This window comes from Schistocerca americana, chromosome 9, assembly GCF_021461395.2.
Source record: "Schistocerca americana isolate TAMUIC-IGC-003095 chromosome 9, iqSchAmer2.1, whole genome shotgun sequence".
Taxonomy (NCBI): domain Eukaryota; kingdom Metazoa; phylum Arthropoda; class Insecta; order Orthoptera; family Acrididae; genus Schistocerca; species Schistocerca americana.
The window spans coordinates 207,532,196-207,555,297 of record NC_060127.1 but is presented as its reverse complement, the minus strand read 5'-3'; the positions used below and the strand labels follow the sequence as shown (position 1 = coordinate 207,555,297).

The 23,102-nt window shown below is 45.9% G+C and overlaps 1 protein-coding gene across 1 annotated transcript in view; it reads left to right on the top strand.

Annotated features, from left to right (window-relative positions):
- LOC124550828 overlaps positions 1 to 23,102 on the top strand; it is a 117,011-nt gene that overhangs the window by 75,454 nt on the left and 18,455 nt on the right. The window contains exon 7 of the mRNA XM_047125553.1: positions 181 to 319. Within this exon, the coding sequence (XP_046981509.1) occupies positions 181 to 319 (139 nt within the window). The remainder of the gene's footprint in view (positions 1 to 180; positions 320 to 23,102) is intronic.

Genomic DNA, 23,102 nt, shown 5'->3' with positions numbered 1-23,102 from the left:
TTTTTTATTTTGTTCTGTTTTCAAAAACAGAAACGAAATGTGGGTCCGATTTTGGTTTTGGTTGGTCGGTTTGTAGAATAAAGGAAATAAGCTACAAAGTTATCAGTCCCTTCTGGTTTCGGGTCCTGTCCTCCACGTTTCGCTGGCTTTATTTCTGTAGCTGCAGTCTCTGCCCCGCAGGAGGTCGGTGCGGCTGACGGTGCTGCCTGCGCAGAACGGCACGACCAACATGTCCACGTCACACGGCGGCCTGCTCGAGGTGCACAGCTCCTTCAACAGCGTCGAGCAGGACGTGCACGACCGCGAACACGACCAACAGGTAAGCCGCGACCGTCGCTAACACCTACACTGTCCAGTCTCGTTAATGTGACCACCAGTGAAAAGCCCGAATAACCGACTTCTACAGCGCAGACCGCCGCGATACGTGCAGGAGCTGGCCAGTGTGGTCGAGTGGTTCTAGGCGCTTCAGTCTGGAACCGCGTGACCGCTACGGTCGCAGGTTCGAATCCTGCCTCGGGCATGGATGTGTGTGATGTCCTTAGGTTAGTTAGGTTGAAGTAGTTCTAAGTTCTAGGGGACTGATGACCTCAGATGTCAAGTCCCATAGTGGTCAGAGCCAGCCTGCAGGAAGAGGGTCAGTGAGGCTCTGCATGATACTGACACGGATGTGAAGCCACGCGAACTCCAGTGCCGCGCTACGTTTCTCGGTTAAGGATCCACGGAGCGAACAGGGTGCTCCCACGGTTTCTCGATTGGGTATAAATCTGTGGCATTTGGTAGCCAGGGGAGCACTGCCAACTCACCCTGGCGGTCTTCGAACCACGCACATACACTGAAAGCTGTGTGACGTGCTGTGTTGTCCTGCTGATAGATGCCATCGTGACGAGGAGAAAAGAACTGCACGTAGGGGAGACCACAGTCCCCAAGGATAGATGCATACTTGTACTGATTCATTGTTCCTTCCAGAATGCCGTCCAGCCTGGGCCCTACCAACGATTGTTTCCCGGTGTCCGTTTCAGACGTTTCGTGTCAAACGTGCCAAGAGCCATCTTTTCGATGCAACCTGTCGCCACTCATTGGATGTACAGTTGCGCTACTGGCGTGCAAATTCCAACCTGCATCGCTGATGACAGCAGTCAGCACGGGTAGATGAACTGTGGACCAGCTGTGGAGGCCCACATACAACAATGTTCACAGAACGGTCACTGAGAAGGCACTGTAGGCAGCCTCGTGGTTCATTTGGGCGGTCAGTTGCTCAACAATTGCACTTCTATGCACGTATAGACATCTTCACAGCCGTTATTCACCCCTGTTATACAGTGTGTTACAAAAAGGTACGGCCAAACTTTCAGCAAACATTCCTGATACACAAATAAAGAAAAGATGTTATGTGGACATGTGTCCGGAAACGCTTAATTTCCATGTTAGGGCTCATTTCAGTTTCGTCAGTATGTACTGTACTTCCTCGATTCACCGCCAGTTGGCCCAATTGAAGGAAGGTAATGTTGACTTCGGTGCTTGTGTCGACATGCGGCTCATTGCTCTACGGTACTAGCATCAAGCACATCAGTACGTAGCTTCAACAGGTTAGTGTTCATCACGAACGTGGTTTTGAAGTCAGCGCAATCTTTACAAATGCGGAGTTGCCAGATGCCGTTCTGATGTATGGATTAGCAGGGGCAATAGCCGTGGCGCGGTACGTTTGTATCGAGACAAATTTCCAGAACGAAGGTGTCCCGACAGGAAGACGTTCGAAGCAATTGATAGGCGTCTTAGCGAGCACGGAACATTCCAGCCTATGACTCGCGACTGGGGAAGGCCTAGAACGACGAAGACACCTGCAATGGACGAGGCAATTCTTCGTGCAGTTGACGATAACCCTAATGTCAGCGTCAGAGAAGTTGCTGCTGTACAAGGTAACGTTGACCACGCCACTGTACGGAGAGTGCTACGGGAGAACCAGTCGTTTCCGTACCATGTAAAGCGTGTGTAGGCACTATCAGCAGCTGATTGGCCTCCACGGGTACACTTCTGCGAACGGTTCATCCTACAATGTGTCAATCCTCATTTCAGTGCAAATGTTCTCTTTACGGGTGAGGCTTCATTCCAATGTGATCAAATTGTAAATTTTCACTATCAACATGTGTGGGCTGACGAGAATCCGCACGCAATTGTGCAATCACGTCATCAACACAGATTTTCTGTGAACGTTTGGGCAGGCATTGTTGGTGATGTCTCCATTGGGCTCCATGTTCTTCCACCTACGCTCAATGGAGCACGTTATCATGATTTCATACGGCATACTCTACCTGTGCTGCTAGAACATGTGCCTTTACAAGTACGACACAACATGTGGTTCATGCACGATGGAGCTCCTGCACATTTCAGTCGAAGTGTTCGTACGCTTCTCAACAACAGATTCGGTGACCGATGGATTGGTAGAGGCGGACCAATTCCGTAACCTCCACGCTCTCCTGACCTCAACCCTCTTGACTTTCATTTATGGGGGCATTTGAAAGCTCTTGTCTACGCAACCCCGGTACCAAATGTAGAGACTCTTCGTGCTCGTATCGGACGGCTGTGATACAATACGCCATTCTCCAGGGCTGCATCAGCGCATCAGGGATTCCATGCAACGGAGGGTGGATGCATGTGTCCTCGCTAACGGAGGACATTTTGAACATTCTGTAACAAAGTGTTTGAAGTCACGCTGGTACGTTCTGTTGCTGTGTGTTTCCATTCCATGATTAATGTGATTTGAAGAGAAGTAATAAAATGAGCTCTAATATGGAAAGTAAGCGTTTCCGGACACAAGTCCACATAACACATTTTCTTTCTTTGTGTGTGAGGAATGTTTCCTGAAAGTTTGGCCGTACCTTTTTGTAACACCCTGTATCTGGCCGATGGAGCACCACACTTGCCTCTGCGTCACTTTTCGATAATGCCATTTTCCCAAGCACGGCGTGTTTCAAACGTGGCTGCATGTTGCAGGTGGACAGTTTAGAAACTTATCCATTATGGAGAAGTGTTGTAACCGCGACCGGAACGGCCGCGGGGTTGCCGTGAAGGAAAGCGAGGCGGGATCCACAGAGTGGCCTGCAAAGAGAGAGGACAGACACGAACAATGGAGGACCTTACGAACAACAACAACGTAGAAACTACAGAGTCAGAAGAAAACCTAAGTAATCAATCACGTCCACTCGTACACAATACGCTGTCTGAGGCGAGATGTCGACAGATGCAGGCCAAGGTTAGACTGACTGGCTGAGCGGGAGGCAGGCGCTAAATACACGATCGGGGAGCAGAGATTCGCCGCGGGGACCACGTGTTCCACTGTGGCGCCTGGCGCCCGCACATTGGAGGTGGGCCAGAGGCACCCGCCGCCACGGCTTACGGCGCGACGGTGCAGACACCTCCAGGGGTCTTCGATGTCCACGCTGTCTGGGACAGATTCAAATTCCGCGGCGCGCAGTACCAGATCCCTCCCCCTGAAACTGGCGCGTAGGGGCGGAAACGCCCCGGACATTGCCGAGGTGGGCGGCAGTGGGAAGAAGAGCCGGCCTCGTCGGCCGCCGTTGACAGGTAGGAAGGGACGCCCGAGGTATCCGTGACGGCCGACCCAGAGTCCGGGGCAGAGGAGAGAGTTCCCGACCCACCCGGGGGCAGGGAGGGCCAGCGGCCGACCCGGGGGTGATGGCAACCGGGGGCAGGGGCGGCGACTCGAGGACCACGTCCGTACCCGAAAGAGGTAGGGGGAGGGGGAGGCGGCAGCGCGATTCCCGCGGGGGCGCGCAGCCTGATCTGATTACGATGGCGGCACTCCGACCCTTTCGACGTCTGCACCGAAGTCACACGCCGCCCACGGGCTGCGAGGCCGTGGCGGGCGTACAACCCGCCTTGCGCCGTACTCGCGGGCCCACACGGCCGCGCCGGGGGTGTAACGCCGAGAGGGCCAGGAGTGGCGGCGGGAGCGCGATGGCATCAGCCAATGGAGCAGGGACCGCAGCTGTCGCCCGTGAAGGAGCTCTGCCAGACTACGTCCATCAATTGGCATCGTGCGATAGGCGCTCAAAAACAGGGAGAGGGCCAATGTGGTGGGAGATGTGCCGACCACCTTTGCCAACTTCTTAGGCTAGGCGTAAATTGAGACGCGTACAGCACGTGTGACGTGACACGAGACTACAGCGCGACACGCACGTGCCGCACGGGTCGCGCGGGTGCAGCGCATATTGCGACGCGTACACCGTACGTCGCACGCGCCGACTGGCGACGCTCTCCGCTGACTGAACCGAAGCGCGCGCAACCTGTTATCTCCCTCAAACGATTTTACAGAAACTATTCACTGAAACTATTTGATTTTTGCCTTACTTGTAGCGTTATATGTCAGCTTCGTGGAGAACTGCCCTTCATCTCGCTAATGACCATTCTTATTGTGATGTACACATTTTAGTGAGACACTACGGAAAACTTTAAAAGTTTGCAACGAAAATTAGGGATCGGTATGATTTTGCGTTTGGTGCGTATTACATCATGCGTTGCTGCAAATGAAATTTAGATAACATGTTCAATTTTTCTTTAGACTTGGGAGGAGGTCTATATCTGCCTCCGATCTCGAGAAAATGGATCCTACGTAGCGCGCTCACTTCCGATCTCACGCACGCGAGAATGAAATACTCTCAACATCTCTCATATCTCCTAAACCGTTCGAGACATCGAAACTAAAGTTTGGCGAATGATAGCACACAAGGAGGAGAGTGTTTTGCCAATTCCTAAACACACGGAACTTTCTTATCTACGGCGATATACCAATACTTATACTTCCCTTTTTATTTGTTTCACTCCAGTGACTAATTTTTTAAGAATCATCAACAGCTGGCGAAACAAGAGCTTCCTAGTATGAAAATAAACATGACATTTCTTCTTTTATGTTACTGCAAATTGACACTAAGAGGTTTTTCGTAAGCTATCGATCTCTGTGATGGCCAATTACTTGTTTAATGAGGCACTCCGTTTCGGAATTTCGGAATTCTGTCGCAATAGCTGCTGTGAGATGAGTTTGGCAAATTACTCTGTGACAAAGGAAGTACAATTAAACCAGTCACCAAGAGAAATGTGGCCGTTACTCACAAACGGTGATGCTTCTTCGAATTAGAAAAGATTAACAATTCACACAAAAACAGATTGCAGTTCTGTTGGAACTTTCGTGGAATGGCCGTAACCCATCGTCTTTTTAACACTGAGCGACTGGAACGGAAACTTACCAAAGGATTTTATTCCTTCTCTTGAACGGAGCAGTATTAAATTAATGACGAGCGTTCCTTCAGGCGGAATAATAGGCAAATGCCGCATACTGGTTACTTACCTACGGCTTGCCAAACTGACAATGTGTGATCCTGAATAAAATAGTTGTTATTGAGAAAAATAAACAATTGTTCAAAATGTTCAAATGTGTGTGAAATCTTATGGGACTTAACTGCTAAGGGCATCAGTCCCAAAGCTTACACACTACTTGACCTAAATTGTCCTAAGGACAAACACACACACCCATGCCCGAGGGAGGACTCGAACCTCCGCCGGGACCAGCCGTACAGTCCATGACTGCAGTGCCTTGACCGCTCGGCTAATCCCGCGCAATAAACAATTGATCTGTCGCGCAACACAATGGTCAGTGTGTTGCCAGCAGCGGAGGATAATGCGCGCGACAGGACTGCACAAGCTAGACATGTGTGCCTTGTGAGCTGGAGTTCGAAAAACATTGTCATGAAAGTAGATCTGCCTTTCTCAGCAGTACATTTCAACAAATTAAATATATCTAAGCTTAACACTCGTTTAGGATATTCCTACTTTCGTAATAATACCGACCATTTTCTTCATTTGTATAGCCTGTTGTATAATTAGTTTATTAATGCTGATAATGTGCATGCAACAATTGAAATGCTTTTTCTCATCACGGCGAACCAATTAAAACATTGTTATTTGAGACTGCTTTTCGACTGTTTCTAGCTTGCAGTGGAAATGTGATGTTCACATGCATGTAGTACAGTGTGTCGTATTACAAAATGGCTCTGAGCACTATGGGACTTTACTGCTGTGGTCATCAGTCCCCTAGAACTTAGAACTACTTAAACCTAACCTAAGGACATCACACACACCCATGCCCGAGGCAGGATGCGAACCTGCGAGCGTAGCGGTCGGTCGTATTACATTATTACATCCATATCAGAGTAATGACATTGAGACTTCAATACTTCAAATCTTGGACGCTTTTTACCAGGAGCACAAAGGGTCACATCTATGGAGATTATCCCTTTCTAAATTTTTATAACAGATAGTACGGTTACGACAGCGTACTAGGCAGCGAGAAGATAACCTTGTTTTACTTTCCTACCTTGATTCTTAATCACATGATTTTATAATATTCCTTGCTTCCTTATTCACTACCCTCTGTCCCTTCTTGCGATCTGAAAACATCACGGAGGCATATGGTGCAATTCCAGCGGCTGAAGTATACGTACTTCTTGACAGAAGAAAAACAAAACAAAATTATGCAGATATAAACAACAGGAAAGTATAACGTGCTAACGAAGAAAGTTGGAGCGTTTAAATGGCGAAAAACGAAACACTACCCAAAGGCAATAAAATTCAGTACACAGGAGGGCAAAATTTATCGTATTGGCAATACTACCACTGCTGATATGCGCCGTTCCGATGTGAACATATGGCCGGGCTACTTTTCCGCTCCCCGCCTCAAATTTCCCACGGTGCTAGCGAGGCAAGCGCGACGCGCGGCGCGAGAAACTGTGCCTCAACCACAACGGCGCGCGACCTGGCGCAGGCGCGTGTCGCGTCCCAGTCGCGTCGCGTCGCAATTTGCGCGGTCCCATTCGAACCTGTGATGTAAAAACGCGCACTGCGCTGCGTCACGCCACACGCGCTACACACGCCTCAATTTGCGCCTAGCCTAGAGGTATAAACAATGTGCTGTTCGCAGCCATCGGCATCTCGATACACGAGGATGATCCCAATACCGTATGCCGAGGCATCAGCCACCACAAACCGAAGGCCGGTCTGGAGAGAAGGGAGTAAGGCATAGCCTTTAAACGGAGAAAAGCCTGGTCACAGGCAGGAGTCCCATCAAAAGTCGCCCCTTTGCGACGCAAGTTATTGAGGGGTTGAGCAACGGAGGCAGCCTGAACTTTAAGTAATAAGTAACACCTGGAGGTCAGGTAAGTCCTTGGGACGAGGAGGGGCCTCAATGGGCGTGACATTGCGACCCCAAGGGCGAGTGTCGTCTTGGCTAAGCCAGTGGCCTAAGTATTCCACTTCCGGTTGAAAAAGAAAATAACACTTTCCCAGCCGACAGCGTAAACCAGCAGACTGCAGAGTACGAAACAGGGCGCTGAGGTTTTGCAAATGTTCCTGGCGGAAACACCCGGTGACCGAGATGTCATCCAGATAATTCATGCAGGCGGGGGATAGGCTGCGTAAGCTGCTCCAGGAACCGCTGGAAAATCAATAATTGAAGAAGTCTTAATCGCATTTATTATTATTATACGGCCAACCGGTTTCGACCCGACGTAGGGGCCATCTTCTGGGCGTTTACTCCATTGGTAAAGGAAACTAGTTGATAGTTTGCTGCCGTTATGTAGACAGGAGTGACACCACCAGCAGTCGACCAATGGAAGATGGCCCCTAAGTCTTAAATTCCTGGGATTACAACTTGATAATAAATTCAGTTGGAAAGAGCACACCACAGAACTGCAGAAACGCCTTACCAAAACTGTATTTGCAATTCGAGTGTTAGCAGACATAGGCGACATAAAAATGAAAAACCTTGCATACTTTGCCTACTTTCATTCCATAATGTCATATGGTATAATATTTTGGGGCAACTCTTCAAGTCAAACATAAGTTTTTCAGAGTCCAAAAGCGTGTAATACGTATTATTTGTGGAGTAAATTCACGGACGTCCTGTAGAAACCTCTTCAAAGAACTGGGTATACTAACTACTGCCTCTCAGTATATTTACTCATTAATGAAATTTGTCCTAAATAATATATCTCTTTTTCCAACAAACAGCTCAGTTCATACATACAATACCAGGAACAAAAATGATCTGCACAAGGACTTAAAAGCACTTACTTTAGTTCAAAAAGGGGTCCACTACTCAGGAACACTCATCTTCAATAATTTGCCAGTAAACATAAAAAATTTAGTTACAAATAAAGATCAGTTTAAAAGGAGCCTGAAAGACTTACTAGTGGCCAACTCATTCTACTCCATTGACGAATTTTTTAATAGAAACAAATGATGTATTGTATATATTCATACTATTAGTATTGTTATTTCAGCTTTTAAAAAAGCTGACATGTTCCACATCCATGAGGATCTCCTCAGCACGGATCTATGGAACGAAAAACTAATCTAATCTAATGTAATCTCGGGTTGAAACCGGTTGGCCGTATAATAACAATAAATGCGATTAAGACTGTTCTTGAATTATTGATTAATCATACTAATCGCTGCTTCTCTCCACAACCATTTTGTCCAAATAACCGCTGGAAAATGGCCGGCGCCAAAGAGACACCAAAGGGAAGGCACTTGTTTAACTCGTAAGGCGTGTCGATAATGACGACGTCCTGCGACACGGCATCCATGAGTAACTGGTGGTATGCCTCAGCTAGGTCGATGTTGAAAAAGTACGCGCCCCCGGCTAGCTCGGCGAGAAGGCTCTCCTGTCGGGGAATGGGGTAACTGTCGACGAGGGACCGAGCACTGACCGTAGCGCCGAAGTCCCCACGCAGCCGAAGGGACCCACTCGGTTCCCGTACGACCACCGACGGTGTCGCCCGGGCACCGTATGTCACAGGCTCCAGGACGCCAGCGCCCTGGAGCCGACCGAGTTCCCGCTCGACCGCCGGCAGTAAGGCCGCCGGAAGGGGCCGCGCCCGAAAGAAGCGAGGCTGCGCGCCCAGCCGAAATGCGATGTGCGCCCGAAAATAGGAAGCACATCCGAGATCCGTAGCAAACGACGACGCAAAAGCAGAGCACAGATCGTCCGGGTCCCGAAAAGGAACGGCCGTGGAAATGACTTTAACTTCGTCGAAAATTGAAAAGCCAAACAGTTGAAACCCATGCGGGCCAAAAATATTCGAAACCGACGCACGGTCGACGAGAAATAGGGTAAGGAGCCGGGGAACACGCTCGTACGTCGCCTGGACGACGAACGGCGCTCGAAGGGGAACGGAACCGTCTCCGTAGGCGACCCAACGCGGAGAGGGAGGTGACAACTCAGGAGAGCCCGGGCGGGCATATGTCGTCATATTGATCGGGTAGACGGTGGCCGCAGTGTCGACCTGAGAAGTGACTCCTCAGTGAAAAGGCGGAGCGCGAGGAAAAGCTTCTGCGCAGACGGGTCGTTCTGCGGGACGACTCGCAAGGGGAGGCCACGACGTTTGGAACACGGATTTACTGCAAACTTCCTACACTCGTAGTATTCCACGAGGACACAAAATGTGTGAGCAGTAGCGCGTACTTCCCAAGCGTTACTGAGAAAATCGCAACATAATATTTCGGTCGTCAAATATACAGGGTGTCACAAAAAGGTACGGCCAAACTTTCAGGAAACATTCCTCACACACAAATAAGGAAAAGATGTTATATGGACATGTGTCCGGAAACACTTACTTTCCACGTTATAGCTCATTTTAGTTTCGTCAGTATGTACTGCACTTCCTCGATTCACCGCCATAATTTCATACGGGATACTCTACCTGTGCTGGTAGAACATGTGCCTTTACAAGTACGACACAACATCTGGTTCGTGCACGATGGAGCTCCTGCACATTTCAGTCGAAGTATTCGTACGCTTCTCAACAACAGATTCGGTGACCGATCGATTGGTAGAGGCGGACCAATTCCGTGGCCTCCACGCTCTCCTGACCTCAACCCTCTTGACTTTCATTTATGGGGGCATTTGAAAGCTCTCGTCTACGCAACCCCGGTACCAAATGTAGAGACTCTTCGTGCTCGTATTGTGGACGGCTGTGATACAATACGCCATTCTCCAGGGCTGCATCAGCGCATCAGGGATTCCATGCGACGGAGGGTGGATGCATGTATCCTCGCTAACGGAGGACATTTTGAACATTTCCTGTAACAAAGTGTTTGAAGTCACGCTGGCACGTTCTGTTGCTGTGTGTTTCCATTCCATGATTAATGTGATTTGAAGAGAAGTAATAAAATGAGCTCTAACATGGAAAGTAAGTGTTTCCGGACACATGACCACATGACATATTTTCCGTCTTTGTGTGTGAGGAATGTTTCCTGAAAGTTTGGCCGTACCTTTTTGTAACACCATATACATGTGTGTGTGTGTGTGTGTTTGCGTGTGTGTGTGTGTGTGTGTGTGTGTGTGTGTGTGTGGCCATATTTACCACAAAGCGCCGGCAGCCGAGTGGTGCCGGCACGGTAGCTCAGCGTGCTCGGTCAGAGGGCTACGTGCCCTCTGTAATAAAAAAAAACTGAGTGAATCGATCAACGAACTTATACGGACGTCTTACGACGTCCGCCCGGAGCAGATGCAACGAGCAAAAGTGAACACAACGAGAGTCATCATACGAAGCCTCCTGGTGGAACTCCAGTCGAGAGGCGACCACGTGGCATCGTTCGGAATAATAGTTCGTCAGCAAAAGTCATATCTCCTGGAAAGAGAGAGAGCCACAGGAAACGACAACGGTGCCAACTTGCGGAGCGGAAAGAACGTGTCCGGGGACGACCGAGACAGGAACAACGACCGCTGCGAGGAGTCATCCGTGACTTGAAAAGCCGTGAAATGTTGTTTCAGTCGATGTTAAGTACGTTTCCCAGTCTTCTTTAGCGTCATTAAATGGAGGTAACGACGGCGGACGTGGGAAAGCATCTGACCCCCGAGGACTCGGAAGCTGTTGTGGCAGTGCGTCCCTAGCATCGACTATCGATAAGGAATAGCAGTGACTGCTGTAAGATGTCTAACTGGAGCTGCTGCTGTTGCTCCAGCAGACAGACCAACTTCGCCTCCGTGCGAACAACGACCACCGGTCACCTCGTCGCCAAGAATGCAGCCGCGACCGGAACGGCCGCGGGGTTGCCGTGAACGAAAATGCGGTGGGACCCACGGGGCGGTCCGTGAACAACAACACAAACGGGAAATGTCTGTATTCACTGGAAGTATTGTGGGCTTCTTAAAGACCCAGCTCTGGGCTGCGGAATGAAATTCGACCCAACAGTAGAAACTGCGAACTATTGTAGAATGTACGTGCTTGTAAGTAGTGGAAGATGATGTAAAAATCTGTGTTACTAAATGGCAGGCTGTCAGCAAACGTCTAAGTATACGGTTTAGCTTGCCACGTATGTGAGTGGATCGAAGTTAAATAATAAAAAGCAATACTATGTCCTCCATGGTGAAAGATCGTCAGAGACAGGGGTATCAACAGGAGTGGTCCCAGGGAAGTGCGATAGAATTGCTCTTATTCTCTGTACACAGGTTGTTAGTGGTACAAGTGCAGAAATTTTTATCGGTTACGGAAGACAGTGTACTCAACATCATATCAGTATTTACTTCATTTCCAGACTAGTGACTACAGCTACTAGGAGTGGCAGACTAATAGTTATACCTATTAGCAGTAATTCGTTTTTAGGCCTCAAGAGCAAGCGATTGATAATTATTTTCCCCTGGCCAGCAGGTCAGATTTCGAAACATGCACGCAAAGCGGTATATTGACAGGTGTAGTTCACTTAATGGTGCAGTTATGGCTGCAGAAAACATCAGGTACTACCAGGGTCGTTCAATAAGTAATGCCCCACATTTTTTTTTTCTAAGAGCATATTTATCGTTAATAGTCAGAATATGGTGACAATATACATCAATATGTCTTGTCCACGTCCTATTCCCTGCTGGTAAAAGCTCTTGTCCTGTAGGCATAGTCATGTTTTCACTGCACGACTGACAATCGCCATTTTCAAAGTGTGTTACCCATAGAGAATCTTTAAGCTCCAACATTTCAGACGAAATGGCCTTTCTTTGGATACGTGTGCATTCGTGGAACCCATCGTGAGCATCTCTTTGAGTATGCGAGAGTCTCGATCGTTGTGGACGCACTTCCAGTGCTGACCGGCAACTGCAGGGCCTGACTGCCACACCTGACATGTTGCAGCGAGCTGATGCTTTCATTCGCGAAGACGGGCGCATTACGACTCGAGAAAACATTTTGAGGATGATGAGGAGGTGATTCACACAGTGAAGCACTGGCTCCGCCACCTGGACAAGGATCGTACAGACAGAGCATACACGCCCTTGTTTTCCACTGGAGGAAGACCATAGAACAGGACGGAGATTACGTGGAAAAATAGGGCATGTAGATAAAACACCAGTCTTTCATGTGTGCAATTCTCATTATTTTCAACACAGAATTGTTGAAGAAAAAATGCGTTGCATTAGTTTCTGGGCAACTCTCGTAGTTTAGTTTTTACCTCGTGGACTCATCCTCCCACCACAGGAATCTGTTTCGCAATTCCCGTGTACTGGTTTGAATCCACTGATCTTACGTTTTTAACTTCTTCACTTCAGTTGTAAATGGCTTTCCCTATGGCTGGGTAGAGGGATGTGTGTATTTTTTTAGATTGTTACCGATAAGTTACTTTACAATGAGGTAACAAAAGTCATGAGAGGTATGCACAAATACAGGTGGCACTATAGTTGAATTCTTTTATCTTGGCGGCTCGCGCATGCCCGCCTAGACGCGGGAGATTGCTGCGTTGCCAGTTGCACACGACGCACGCGCCAAGAGAAGCAGCGCCATAGTATAGCATAGTTCGCAAGCTTACGTTTAGGGGGGAGCGCGCAGTTCGTGAAGTAAAGCCACCACGGCTGCATTAACCCTTTCGCTGCTACAGAGACGTGCTCCCTGCATCCCGCGCTGTGGGCGATTTTGTCACTGCACTGCTCGCCTGTGCAGACACATTGTGTTCCGACTGCTTTGACACTCTTTTATCATTCCATTCCACAAAAACTATTTGGCTCAAAAATTAGATTTTTACCTATCTTCTTGACTGATACCTTCCCCCCATAAATGACTTAATTTTCTTTCGATGTTCAACGCAGTTATTATGCAGCATTAAATATAGTAAACCCTTGCACGAAATTTTGAAGAGTTTGCAGAGGTAAAGTCCATAGAGTATACTTTCCGGATGGTCGATTTTAGTTGCCACAATGTTGAGAATGAAATGTGGACAAGATACCTATATATTTCATTTAATTTAAGTACCACATAAGTGTCGTATGTAATATTGAAAATATTCCACCTTTCGCGACTGTAACAAAAGTTTTAGTTACACTGGGCACGTTTGTCTTTATTTTAAAGCACTTCAATCAATCAAAAGGAAGTAGACAAAATACATTAAACAAAACTGTGGACTTACAAAAACATTAGGACTTGTATACACCGTCTGTCAGTGAAGTGCTCAGAGCTATGTCAAATATAATTCTGTGTGTGGCACACATAAACAGCATTTATTTGCTAAAACACTGATGAGCCAACACAAACGTTGAATATTGTGCTACCGCAGCACAAAACTACGAAAGGTGACTTGGCAATGGAGGACACAAAATACAGTCCTCTTATGATGCTTCAAAAGAGAGAAACGCGTCTGGTCTAAATAAGCCCCTTATTACAGTTGCAGATGAGGGATATATTTCAATACCATTGGTAAAACTGCGACTGTGGAACAAAAACAAGAAATAGAACATGAATACCAATGTGTATGTGCCATACCTTTCACCGATGGAAGTGCTTTAAAATAAAGCCAAACGCGCCATGTGTAAATAAAACTTTTATTACAGTCGCGAAAGACGGAATATTTCTCAATATTACATACGACACCTATGTGGTACTTAAATTAAATGTGATATTGTTATACAGTAAATATTATATGAAATTTAGGTATCTTGTCCACATTTCATTCTCAACATTGTGGCAACTAAAATCGACCATACGGAAAGCATACGCTATGGACTTTTACCTCTGCAAACTCTTCAAAATTTCGTGCAACGGTTTACTACATTTAATGCTGCACATCAAAACAAAATTTAGTCATTTATGGGGGGAAGGTATCAGTCAAGAAGGCGTGTAAAAATCTAATGTTTGGGCCAAATGGTTTTTGTGAAATCGAATGATAAGAGTGTCAAAGGAGTGGGTACACCATGTGTCTGCACAGGCGAAAAGTGCAGTGATGACAAAATCGCGCACAGCGCGGAATGCGGGGAGCACGTGTCTGCAGCAGCGAAAAAGTTAATGAAGAGGCAAAGCACTAGAAATTTCATTCAAACGAATAAAATTCGTGAAGTAAGGCACTCCAATATTGTTTTTAAATAAAGAAAATATTAAGCACCACACAAGGTTTGAATTCATGACCTTTAACTTGGGAGCCCAACACCTTAACCGTTCCGCTACCGCAGTTCATCAAACAGTTTAATTCCATAAGGACTCTAACATCTCACGCAACTACTTATAAACACTGTTGGTATGACTATGAATTACTCACGCTTCGTCGAAGTACAATAGGAAATAAACAATTACCGCTGTTCTTTATTGCGAAAAGCAGTTCGTGAGATTGAAACAAACAGCTTTCCTTGCTATCGCCTGAATTAGGAGTCTTATTGCTTGTTTGGTTTAATTAATTAATAGAATATGAAGCAATTGGTATAAAGAATACTTTTTCCAAACTTTCTATAAAAGAAAGTCTGCTATCAAGACATTGCTTTTGTTCTATTACTTTATTTATGACTGAACGTTTCTAAAACTGAAGACACTCGTCCATGCTCTGCACTGCAGTCGAGATCTGGCAACGTCGTTCTCTGTTCATTGGCTGACTGTGTTTTGTGACGTCAGATGCGCAGAACGAACCTAAACTCGACCGCCAAGATATATGACGCGCACTTTAGTACCGCATACGCAACGTATACGACGGCAGTGCATTGGCGGAGCTATCATTTGTGCTCAGGTGATTCATGTGAAAAGGTTTCTGATGTGGTTATGGTTCCTCCATGATTATGGCCCCACCATAGTTGGAGCTAGAAGCATGTTCCATTTCGGAAATCGTTAGAGATCCACCGTGTCAAGAGTGTGTCAAGAATACCGAATTTCAGGCATTACGTCTCACCACGGACAATGCTGTGGTCGACAGCCTTCACTTAACGACCGAGAGCAGCAGCATTTGTGTAGAGTTGTCAGTGCTAACAGACAAGCAATACTGGTGAAATAACCCCAAACACCGATGTCGGAGGTACGACGAACATACCTGCTAGGACAGTGTGGCGAAATATGCGATTAAGAGGCTATGGCAGCAGACGACCGATGCCAGGGACTTCACTAACAGCATATCGCCTGCAGCGCCTCTCCTGGGCTGTTAACCATATCACTTGAGCCCAAGATGACAGGAAAACCGTGGCATGGTGAGATGAGTCCCAATTTCAGTTGGTAAGAGCTGATGGTAGGGTTCAAGTGGGCCGCAGACCACACGAAGCTGTGCAAATTGGTGCTGGCTCCGTAATGGGTCGGACTGTGTCTACATGGAATGGATTGCGTCCTGTGGCCAAACTGAACGGATCATTGACTCGAAATAGTTATGTTAGGCTACTTCTAACCATTTGCAAGCGTTCATGGACTTTTTGTTCAAAAACAATGATGAAAGTTTTACGGAGGGCCGGCTGCTGTGGTGGAGGGGTCCTAGGTGCTTCAGTCAGGGACCACGCTGCTTCTACGGTCGCAGGTTCGAATCCTGCCTCGGGCACAGATGTGTGTGATGTCCTTAGGTTAGTTGGGTTTAAGTAGCTCTAAGTTCTAGGGGACTGATGAGGGGGTTGGGGTTGGGTTGTTTCATGGAGAAGACCAGACAGCGAGGTCATCGGTCTCATCGGACTAGGGAAGGATGGGGAAGTAAGTCGGCCGTGCCCTTTTAAAGGAACCATCCCAGCATTTGCCTAAGGCGATTTAGGGAAATCACGGAAAACCTAAATCAGGATGGCCGGACGCGGGATTGAACCGTCATTCTCCCGAATGCGAGTCCAGTGTACTAGCCACTGCGCCACCTCGCTCGATGTGACTGGTGATCACAGATGTTAAGTCCCATAGTGCTCAGAGCTATTTGAACCACTTTTTGAAGTTTTATGGATGACAATGTGCCATGTCACCGGGCCACAATTGTTCGCAATCGGTTTTGGAAATTTGTGGTAAGGTCTTATGGGACCAAACTGCTGAGGTCATCAGTCCCTAAGCTTACACACTACTTAATCTAACTTAAACCAACTTACGCTAAGGACGACACATACGCCCATGCCGCAATTGGTTTGAAGAACATTGTGGAAAATTCGAGTTAATGATTTGGTCACCTAGATCGACTGACGTAAATCTCATCGAACGTTTATGGGACGCAATCGAGAGGTCAGTTTGTGAAAAAAGTCCTGCATTGGCCACACATTCGCAATTATGGACAGCTCTACAGGTGGTTCTTGTTCTATACTACTGTGGCGCAGTGTGTGCCTGGCTGTGATAGCTTTCCATCTGCTCCTGCAAGCTCAGTACTAACATTTTGTTACTGGAGCTCAAATAGTACTACGAGATCTTGTTACTGAATTTTAGTAAACTTCGTCGAGACGCAGGATGAGATTTTTGTTGGTACATTTCTTGGTTTTTTACGTTAAGTCTGATTATGTTGTGGGTTCTGGATCAAAAAAATGGTTCAAATGGCTCTGAACACTATGGGACTTAGTCCCCTAGAACTTAGAACTAACTAACCTAAAGACATCATACACATCCATGCCCGAGGCAGGATTCGAACCTGCGACCATTGCGGTCACGCAGTTCCAGACTGAAGTGCCTAGAACCGCTCGGCCACACAGGCCGGCGGTTCTGGATCGATTTTTCGGATATGTTGATGGCACAACTCAACCTATTTACAATTCCACAGTACAGTCATTTGGCGCACTACTATTATTTCGACAGTAATGTTGGACCTCATATAAACCCCCATATTTATGACTTGGAAAGTAAGGTCCAATCGGTCCCTAAATGGAAACCACAGTCAAAATCCGATGAAGCTTTGCACAGATGTGTTGGTCAGTGTGTCCGGTGTCTCCACTGATAGCAGCAAGTCGCTCTTTTCAGTTCTGAGTGCACAGTGTGCAAGTACAAATGCCTAGAAAATAGTGTCTCCCGACAACTGTGAGTGGATGTGAGAGATTTCGCCTGATTCCACGGAGCCAGCGCAACATAACTATCGAGCATTTCGTTTTTCGTGGCAATTCTCGGCCGCACACTGCAGAAGAAATGAGGACACACCTGCAGCGTTTTCAGTGGGAGGTGTTTGATCACCCACCATAGAGCCCAGGCGTCTCTGCTACCATGAGTCGCTGGCTGAAGACATTTTGGCACAGACAACGCGCTGCAGAAGCGTAGAGAAAGTACAGGCGGCTGTTTGCTACGATGAGGGTATTGGAAAGTTAGTCTAAATGTCTATATCAGCCGGCCGCGGTGGTCTAGCGGTTCTAGGCGCTCAGTCCGGAACCGCGCGACTGCTACGGTCGCAGGTTCGAATCCTGCCTCGGGCATGGATGTGTGTGATGTCCTTAGGTTAGTTAGGTTTAAGTAGTTCTAAGTTCTAGGGGACTAATGACCACAGATGTTAAGTCCCATAGTACTCAGAGCCATTTTTATATCTATATCAGAGCAACGACTATGAAGGAAAATAGTTAGGAGGTGTAGCTGATTGTTGCAAATAAAACATTTATTTTCAAAGTGCTTTCCATTTCGTGACTGATCGGACCGTACTTCCCGAATAACACTCGTGTTTTATGTATTTCTTTATTATCGCCATTATTGGTGATTGGGGGAATATTCTGATTTTTAACTGACATTTCCCTTCTCTATTCAGCTACCCACCTGAAGATTTGGCTTTAAGCTACGAAACCGTTTGTGATTCCAAATAAAGGATCTTACAAACAATTGCTTGCGGTTTTCACAAGATGTACATTCACATCTGCTGTTGCTCTGAACATGAAGTTGTTTGCAACCGGCATGGACAACTGCCAGAACAAACAGACAAGTTCCGATGCCAGGGGTGTACATCTCATATACGAGGTGTGTTCAATAAGTAATACAACATATTTTTTCCTCGGACATTTCGGTTAAAAATACAAAATTGCCGTGGGACATCATGGAATATTCTCGCTTCAGCCGCTGTGATTTCATGAAGTTCCTATATGTGGCGGCACTATACATAGCTTCAAAATGGAATGTATAATGGAGGTGTGTTCTGAAAAGAGAACCGTCATTGATTTCTTTGGGCGAAAAACCAGAGCATCGCAGATATCCATAGTGCTTGCAGAATGTCTACAGAAATCTGGTACTGAACAAAAGCACAGTGAGTCATTGGGCAAAGCGTCTGCCATCATTCGCACAAGGCCGTGTGAACCTGTCCAGTCTCCAGCATGCTGTTACTCCTGCAATGTTGGAACGTATGAACACTCTCATTCGAGGTGACTGACAGATCGCAATCAAACACCTCACTGCTCAACTGGACATCTCTGTTGGTAGTGCTGACTTAGTTATCCACCAGATGGGGGTACGCAAACATGTGTGCCCGCTGGAATCCTCACTGCCTTGAACTTAGTGAGGATGATCGTGACAATTTTTTGTTGAACAGCATCACAGGTGATGAAACATGGGTTCATCACTTTGAACCAGAAATAAAATGGCAATCCATGGAGTAGCACCACACCATCCCCCCTTTGAAGAAAAAGTTCAAAGTGCGCCCTCAACTGGTAAAGTCATGGCAATGGTCTTCTGGAACTATGAAGGGGATTATCATGTTTTGCCGGCTGCGTGCGCCGAGCGGTTCTAGGTGCTTCAGTCCAGGCTACGGTTGCAGGTTCGAATCCAGCCTTGGGCATGGATGAGTGTGATGTCCTTAGGTTAGTTAGGTTTAAGTAGTTCTAAGTTCTAGGGGACTGATGACCTCAGACGTTAAGTCCCATAGTGCTCAGAGCCATTTGAACCGTTTATCTTGTTTGATGTCCTCCCTTGTGGTGCAACAGTCAAGTCTGAAGTGTATTTTGCTACTCTCAGTAAACTGAAGAAACAACTTCATCGTTTGTCATCACAAAAATCCAAATGGATTTCTCCTTCTGCATGATAATGCAAGATCTCAACAAGTCTCTGCACCTGAAAGGAGCTCACAAAACTTCATTGGACTGTCCTTCCTCATCCACCCACCTTCCAGCTTACATCTGTTTGGCCCAATGAAGAAAGCACTCTCTGGGAAGCAGTATATGGATGATGCGGAGGTTTTTGATGTGACAAAACATTGGCTCCGATGCCAACCAGTAGAGTGGTACATAGGTCCTCCCAGTAAGCTGACATCAGGTCATCTCAAGGAGATTATGTTGAAAAATAGGATTTTTTAGGCAAAAGAGTGGATAATAATATGGTGTATTGGAATCCTGAATAAACGCAACCTGCTTTCAGAAGAAAAATTCGTTGCATTACTAACTGAATGCCCCTCATAGATAAAAGCACAAGAGGATCATGAACAATAACTACGCCAATCATTACTGCAATAATTTATTTAGCTTTTTTTTAGCTATTCCTGCAAGCACCATTTCTACTACTCAATACATTTGTCTGTAATTATATAGTACCTTGCCTGTCCCTCTATTCCATACCCCAGTCATATTCTTATTTTCTTCTTCCCTTCTATTTTTCTTCCTTTTCCAGCTCGTCAGCTTTTCAGTTACATCTTATTAATAGTGAGGTAGTGTAATCTGGTGCTTTGTTTTGGTCTGCACAGAAACCTAATCACAAAAGTAAGCAAAAAAAATTAATGTAATGTGGATCTTAATAATAATAATAATAATAATAATAACTGTGAAACAAGATCTGTAATAGTGTGCAGGTCATATCTAAAAACAGAAACTAACATATTATATAAAATAAAAAAAGAGTTAATTAATTGATTTCCAGCCATTCTCAGTATGTAATGAGCTTCAACCTACAAGAATTACTGGAAAGCAGTAATGCAAAGCACACAAACTACTTCTGATATGTGAAACTCATATAGTTTTCTATGTGATGAGCATGATAAGACACCCTGCAAGACAATATTAAATGCTTTCTCTGAAAATTACATCATATAGATATTTGAAGACCATCAGGATTACTGCTAAGAGTGACTGATAAAATTTCTTTATTTAACAACCAGTTTCAAAATACAGACCATTATTAGTATTTACAACATCATATTAGGCACTATAAAATCACTGGCGTCAGTTAATAGAATCCATGAATTCATCACTGCTGTCACACAGTAATGTTAATTACACCATCATCATAAACTGTGCAAGTCAGTGCACTTATCCATGGTTGATCCTAGGAATGCAGACATTCTACATCACTGAGTATATGGATGGCTCCATTCCTAGCACTGATGCTGACTGCTGATCAACCATGGATAAGTGCACAGTCTGGCACAGTTTAGGATAATGGTGTAGTTAACATTACTATGTAACAACAGTGACAAATTCATGGATTTTATTATTTGATGCCCATGATTTTTTAATACCTTAAATGATGCTGTAAATTCTTTTATGAATCTGATGATGGTCTGTGGCCTGAAACTGGTTCTTAAATAAAGACATTTTATCAGTATATCTTGCCAGTAATCATGACTTGCTGCAAATATTTACAAGCAGTGAGGCACCACCTTCTGCAAATATTACAGAGAGTTTGTGATGTGCTTTCCCACCTGCACTGAAACTGCTATCAGTGGCCACGAGGCGGTGGTGGTGGTTAGTGTTTAACGTCCCGTCAACAACGAGGTCATTAGAGACGCAGTGCAAGCTCGGGTTAGGGAAGGATTGGGGGAAGGAAATCGGCCGTGCCCTTTCAAAGGAACCATCCCGGCATTTGCCTGGAACGATTTAGGGAAATCACGGAAAACCTAAATCAGGATGGCCGGAGACGGGATTGAACCGTCGTCCTCCCGAATGCGAGTCCAGTGTGCTAACCACTGCGCCACCTCGCTCGGTGGCCACGAGGCAGTTGTAGTGACAGTTATTTACAAATATCTAAGAGCAACTAAGAAACACTGATAACTGCACAATAGGAGTAAAACAAAGCATGCAGCTATAGACAGAGAGATGCTGAATAAAATGCATTTGGCTGTCAATAGGGCAAAACATGAAGCCTTCATTAACTACTGTATCACTATCTTATTGAAGGCCTATCACAAAACTCAAATATATTCTCCTCATGTGTGATGCCTTCCATTGGCACCAAAGTTAGTGACCAAACACTTGTGCTAACACAAAAATTGAAACTGAGGCTAGCAAATCAAAAGCAGAAATGTTTTAACTGCACTTCCAAATCCTATAGTACCCCCTCAGGCAAAGCATTTTACGGGTGGACACCGCATCCTGGATAAATCTGAAGAAAGACATTGTTCTATCAGCCTCTGTTTTAAAATTGCCCTTATTTAGCAGTGTCCACCTCTGTAGACCACGAGGGGGAACAGAGTTCAATTCCTTGGACTGCCAAGGATTTTTTGTAGGTGGGAAGATGGAACAGCACGCACTCAGCCCGTGGTGGCAAGTGAGGAACTGCTTGAATGAGAGGTAGCAGCACCAGGGCTGCCAGGAGAGTGGTGTGCTGACCCTACGCCACTCCTTACCATCCAAAAGGAGCTACTGGCACTGGACGATGTGCTGCTCATTCAGGCGCGATGGTGCTACCCTTATTTTATTAAGCACTACTAGTTTTGAGTGCAGCTAAGTCTCAGGTGCATCTACAGTAGATGTGGATATATCATCCTCATCAAACAAAAATCAAGTGTCATGCACAGTTGTGCACAGCATGGTCATTAGAGTGCGTGATGCATGCCAATGCATTTCAATATGGTGCACTTTGATGAATGTGCCATGCACAACTACATACAGCAAGCAATATCTGTTTGATGAGGATGATATACATCCTCATCTCTTGTAGTTGCACTTTAGAATAGGCAATGCTTGAAACTAGTAGTGCTAAATAAACTACAATTTTAAAACAGTCTGATCATCTTTCTTCAAATTTTGGTAGTTATCAATACATCTTTACTGATGTTTTAATTATTTATTATTAATTAAAACATTATTGTTTGGGTGAAGCTAGATATCTGGATCAAGGTACTCTGACATGCTTTGACTGGGATATCTGTATGCTTCAAATGGATTTTTTTTAGTGTTAAAAACTAAACAGGTAACACTCTTGTGTCAGGCTTAGTATGAGCAGCTGATAAATGCTCTCCTCCACGAATCATTTTATATCACTGCAAATCAGTGGTGGTTCTAACTTTAGATAAATGCTAGTAATGTCAATCATAATTTCTGAAGAGGAAACCAAAAGTAAAAACCTGATTCACACATTGTGAGCTGGTAGAGTAAACATATGTAAAATGACTAGCATGAAAAACAGGTGGATAGTTTCAAGTAATTTTGTTTTGTAACCTAAAGTGTTTGTCATGTTACATCAGAACCAACAATGGAAAAATCCAGGATAGAATGTAACCCTGTCCCTCTACACTCCCACAAGCAGCACTTCACCATCCCTCATCCCTACCCTGCTATCCTTCCCTCCCCCTCCCCCCAGCCTACTCCTTACACTCCCCCCCCCCCCCAAAAAAAAAAATACAGTTGTTCTCCCATCATGCACTGCTGCTCACAGTATGGCTCCAGTAGCCACAGAATGCAGTCATGTATGTGTAAGTAGCATTTTTGTGTGTGTGTGTGTGTGTGTGTGTGTGTGTGTGTGTGTGTGTGTGTGTGTGCATGTGCGTGTGCGTGTGCGCGTGTGTGCGTGTGCGCGCGCGTGTGTGTGTGTGTCTATTTCTGACAACGGCCTAGGTGGCAGAAAGCTCACTATCCGACAGCCTTTTTGTTGCGTCTATCTGCAACTCAGAACCAGCTTATATTACATTAAAATTTACCTAATGTTGAACAAAAAGCTTTCCCTACAAAACAACTGATTAGATGTAAA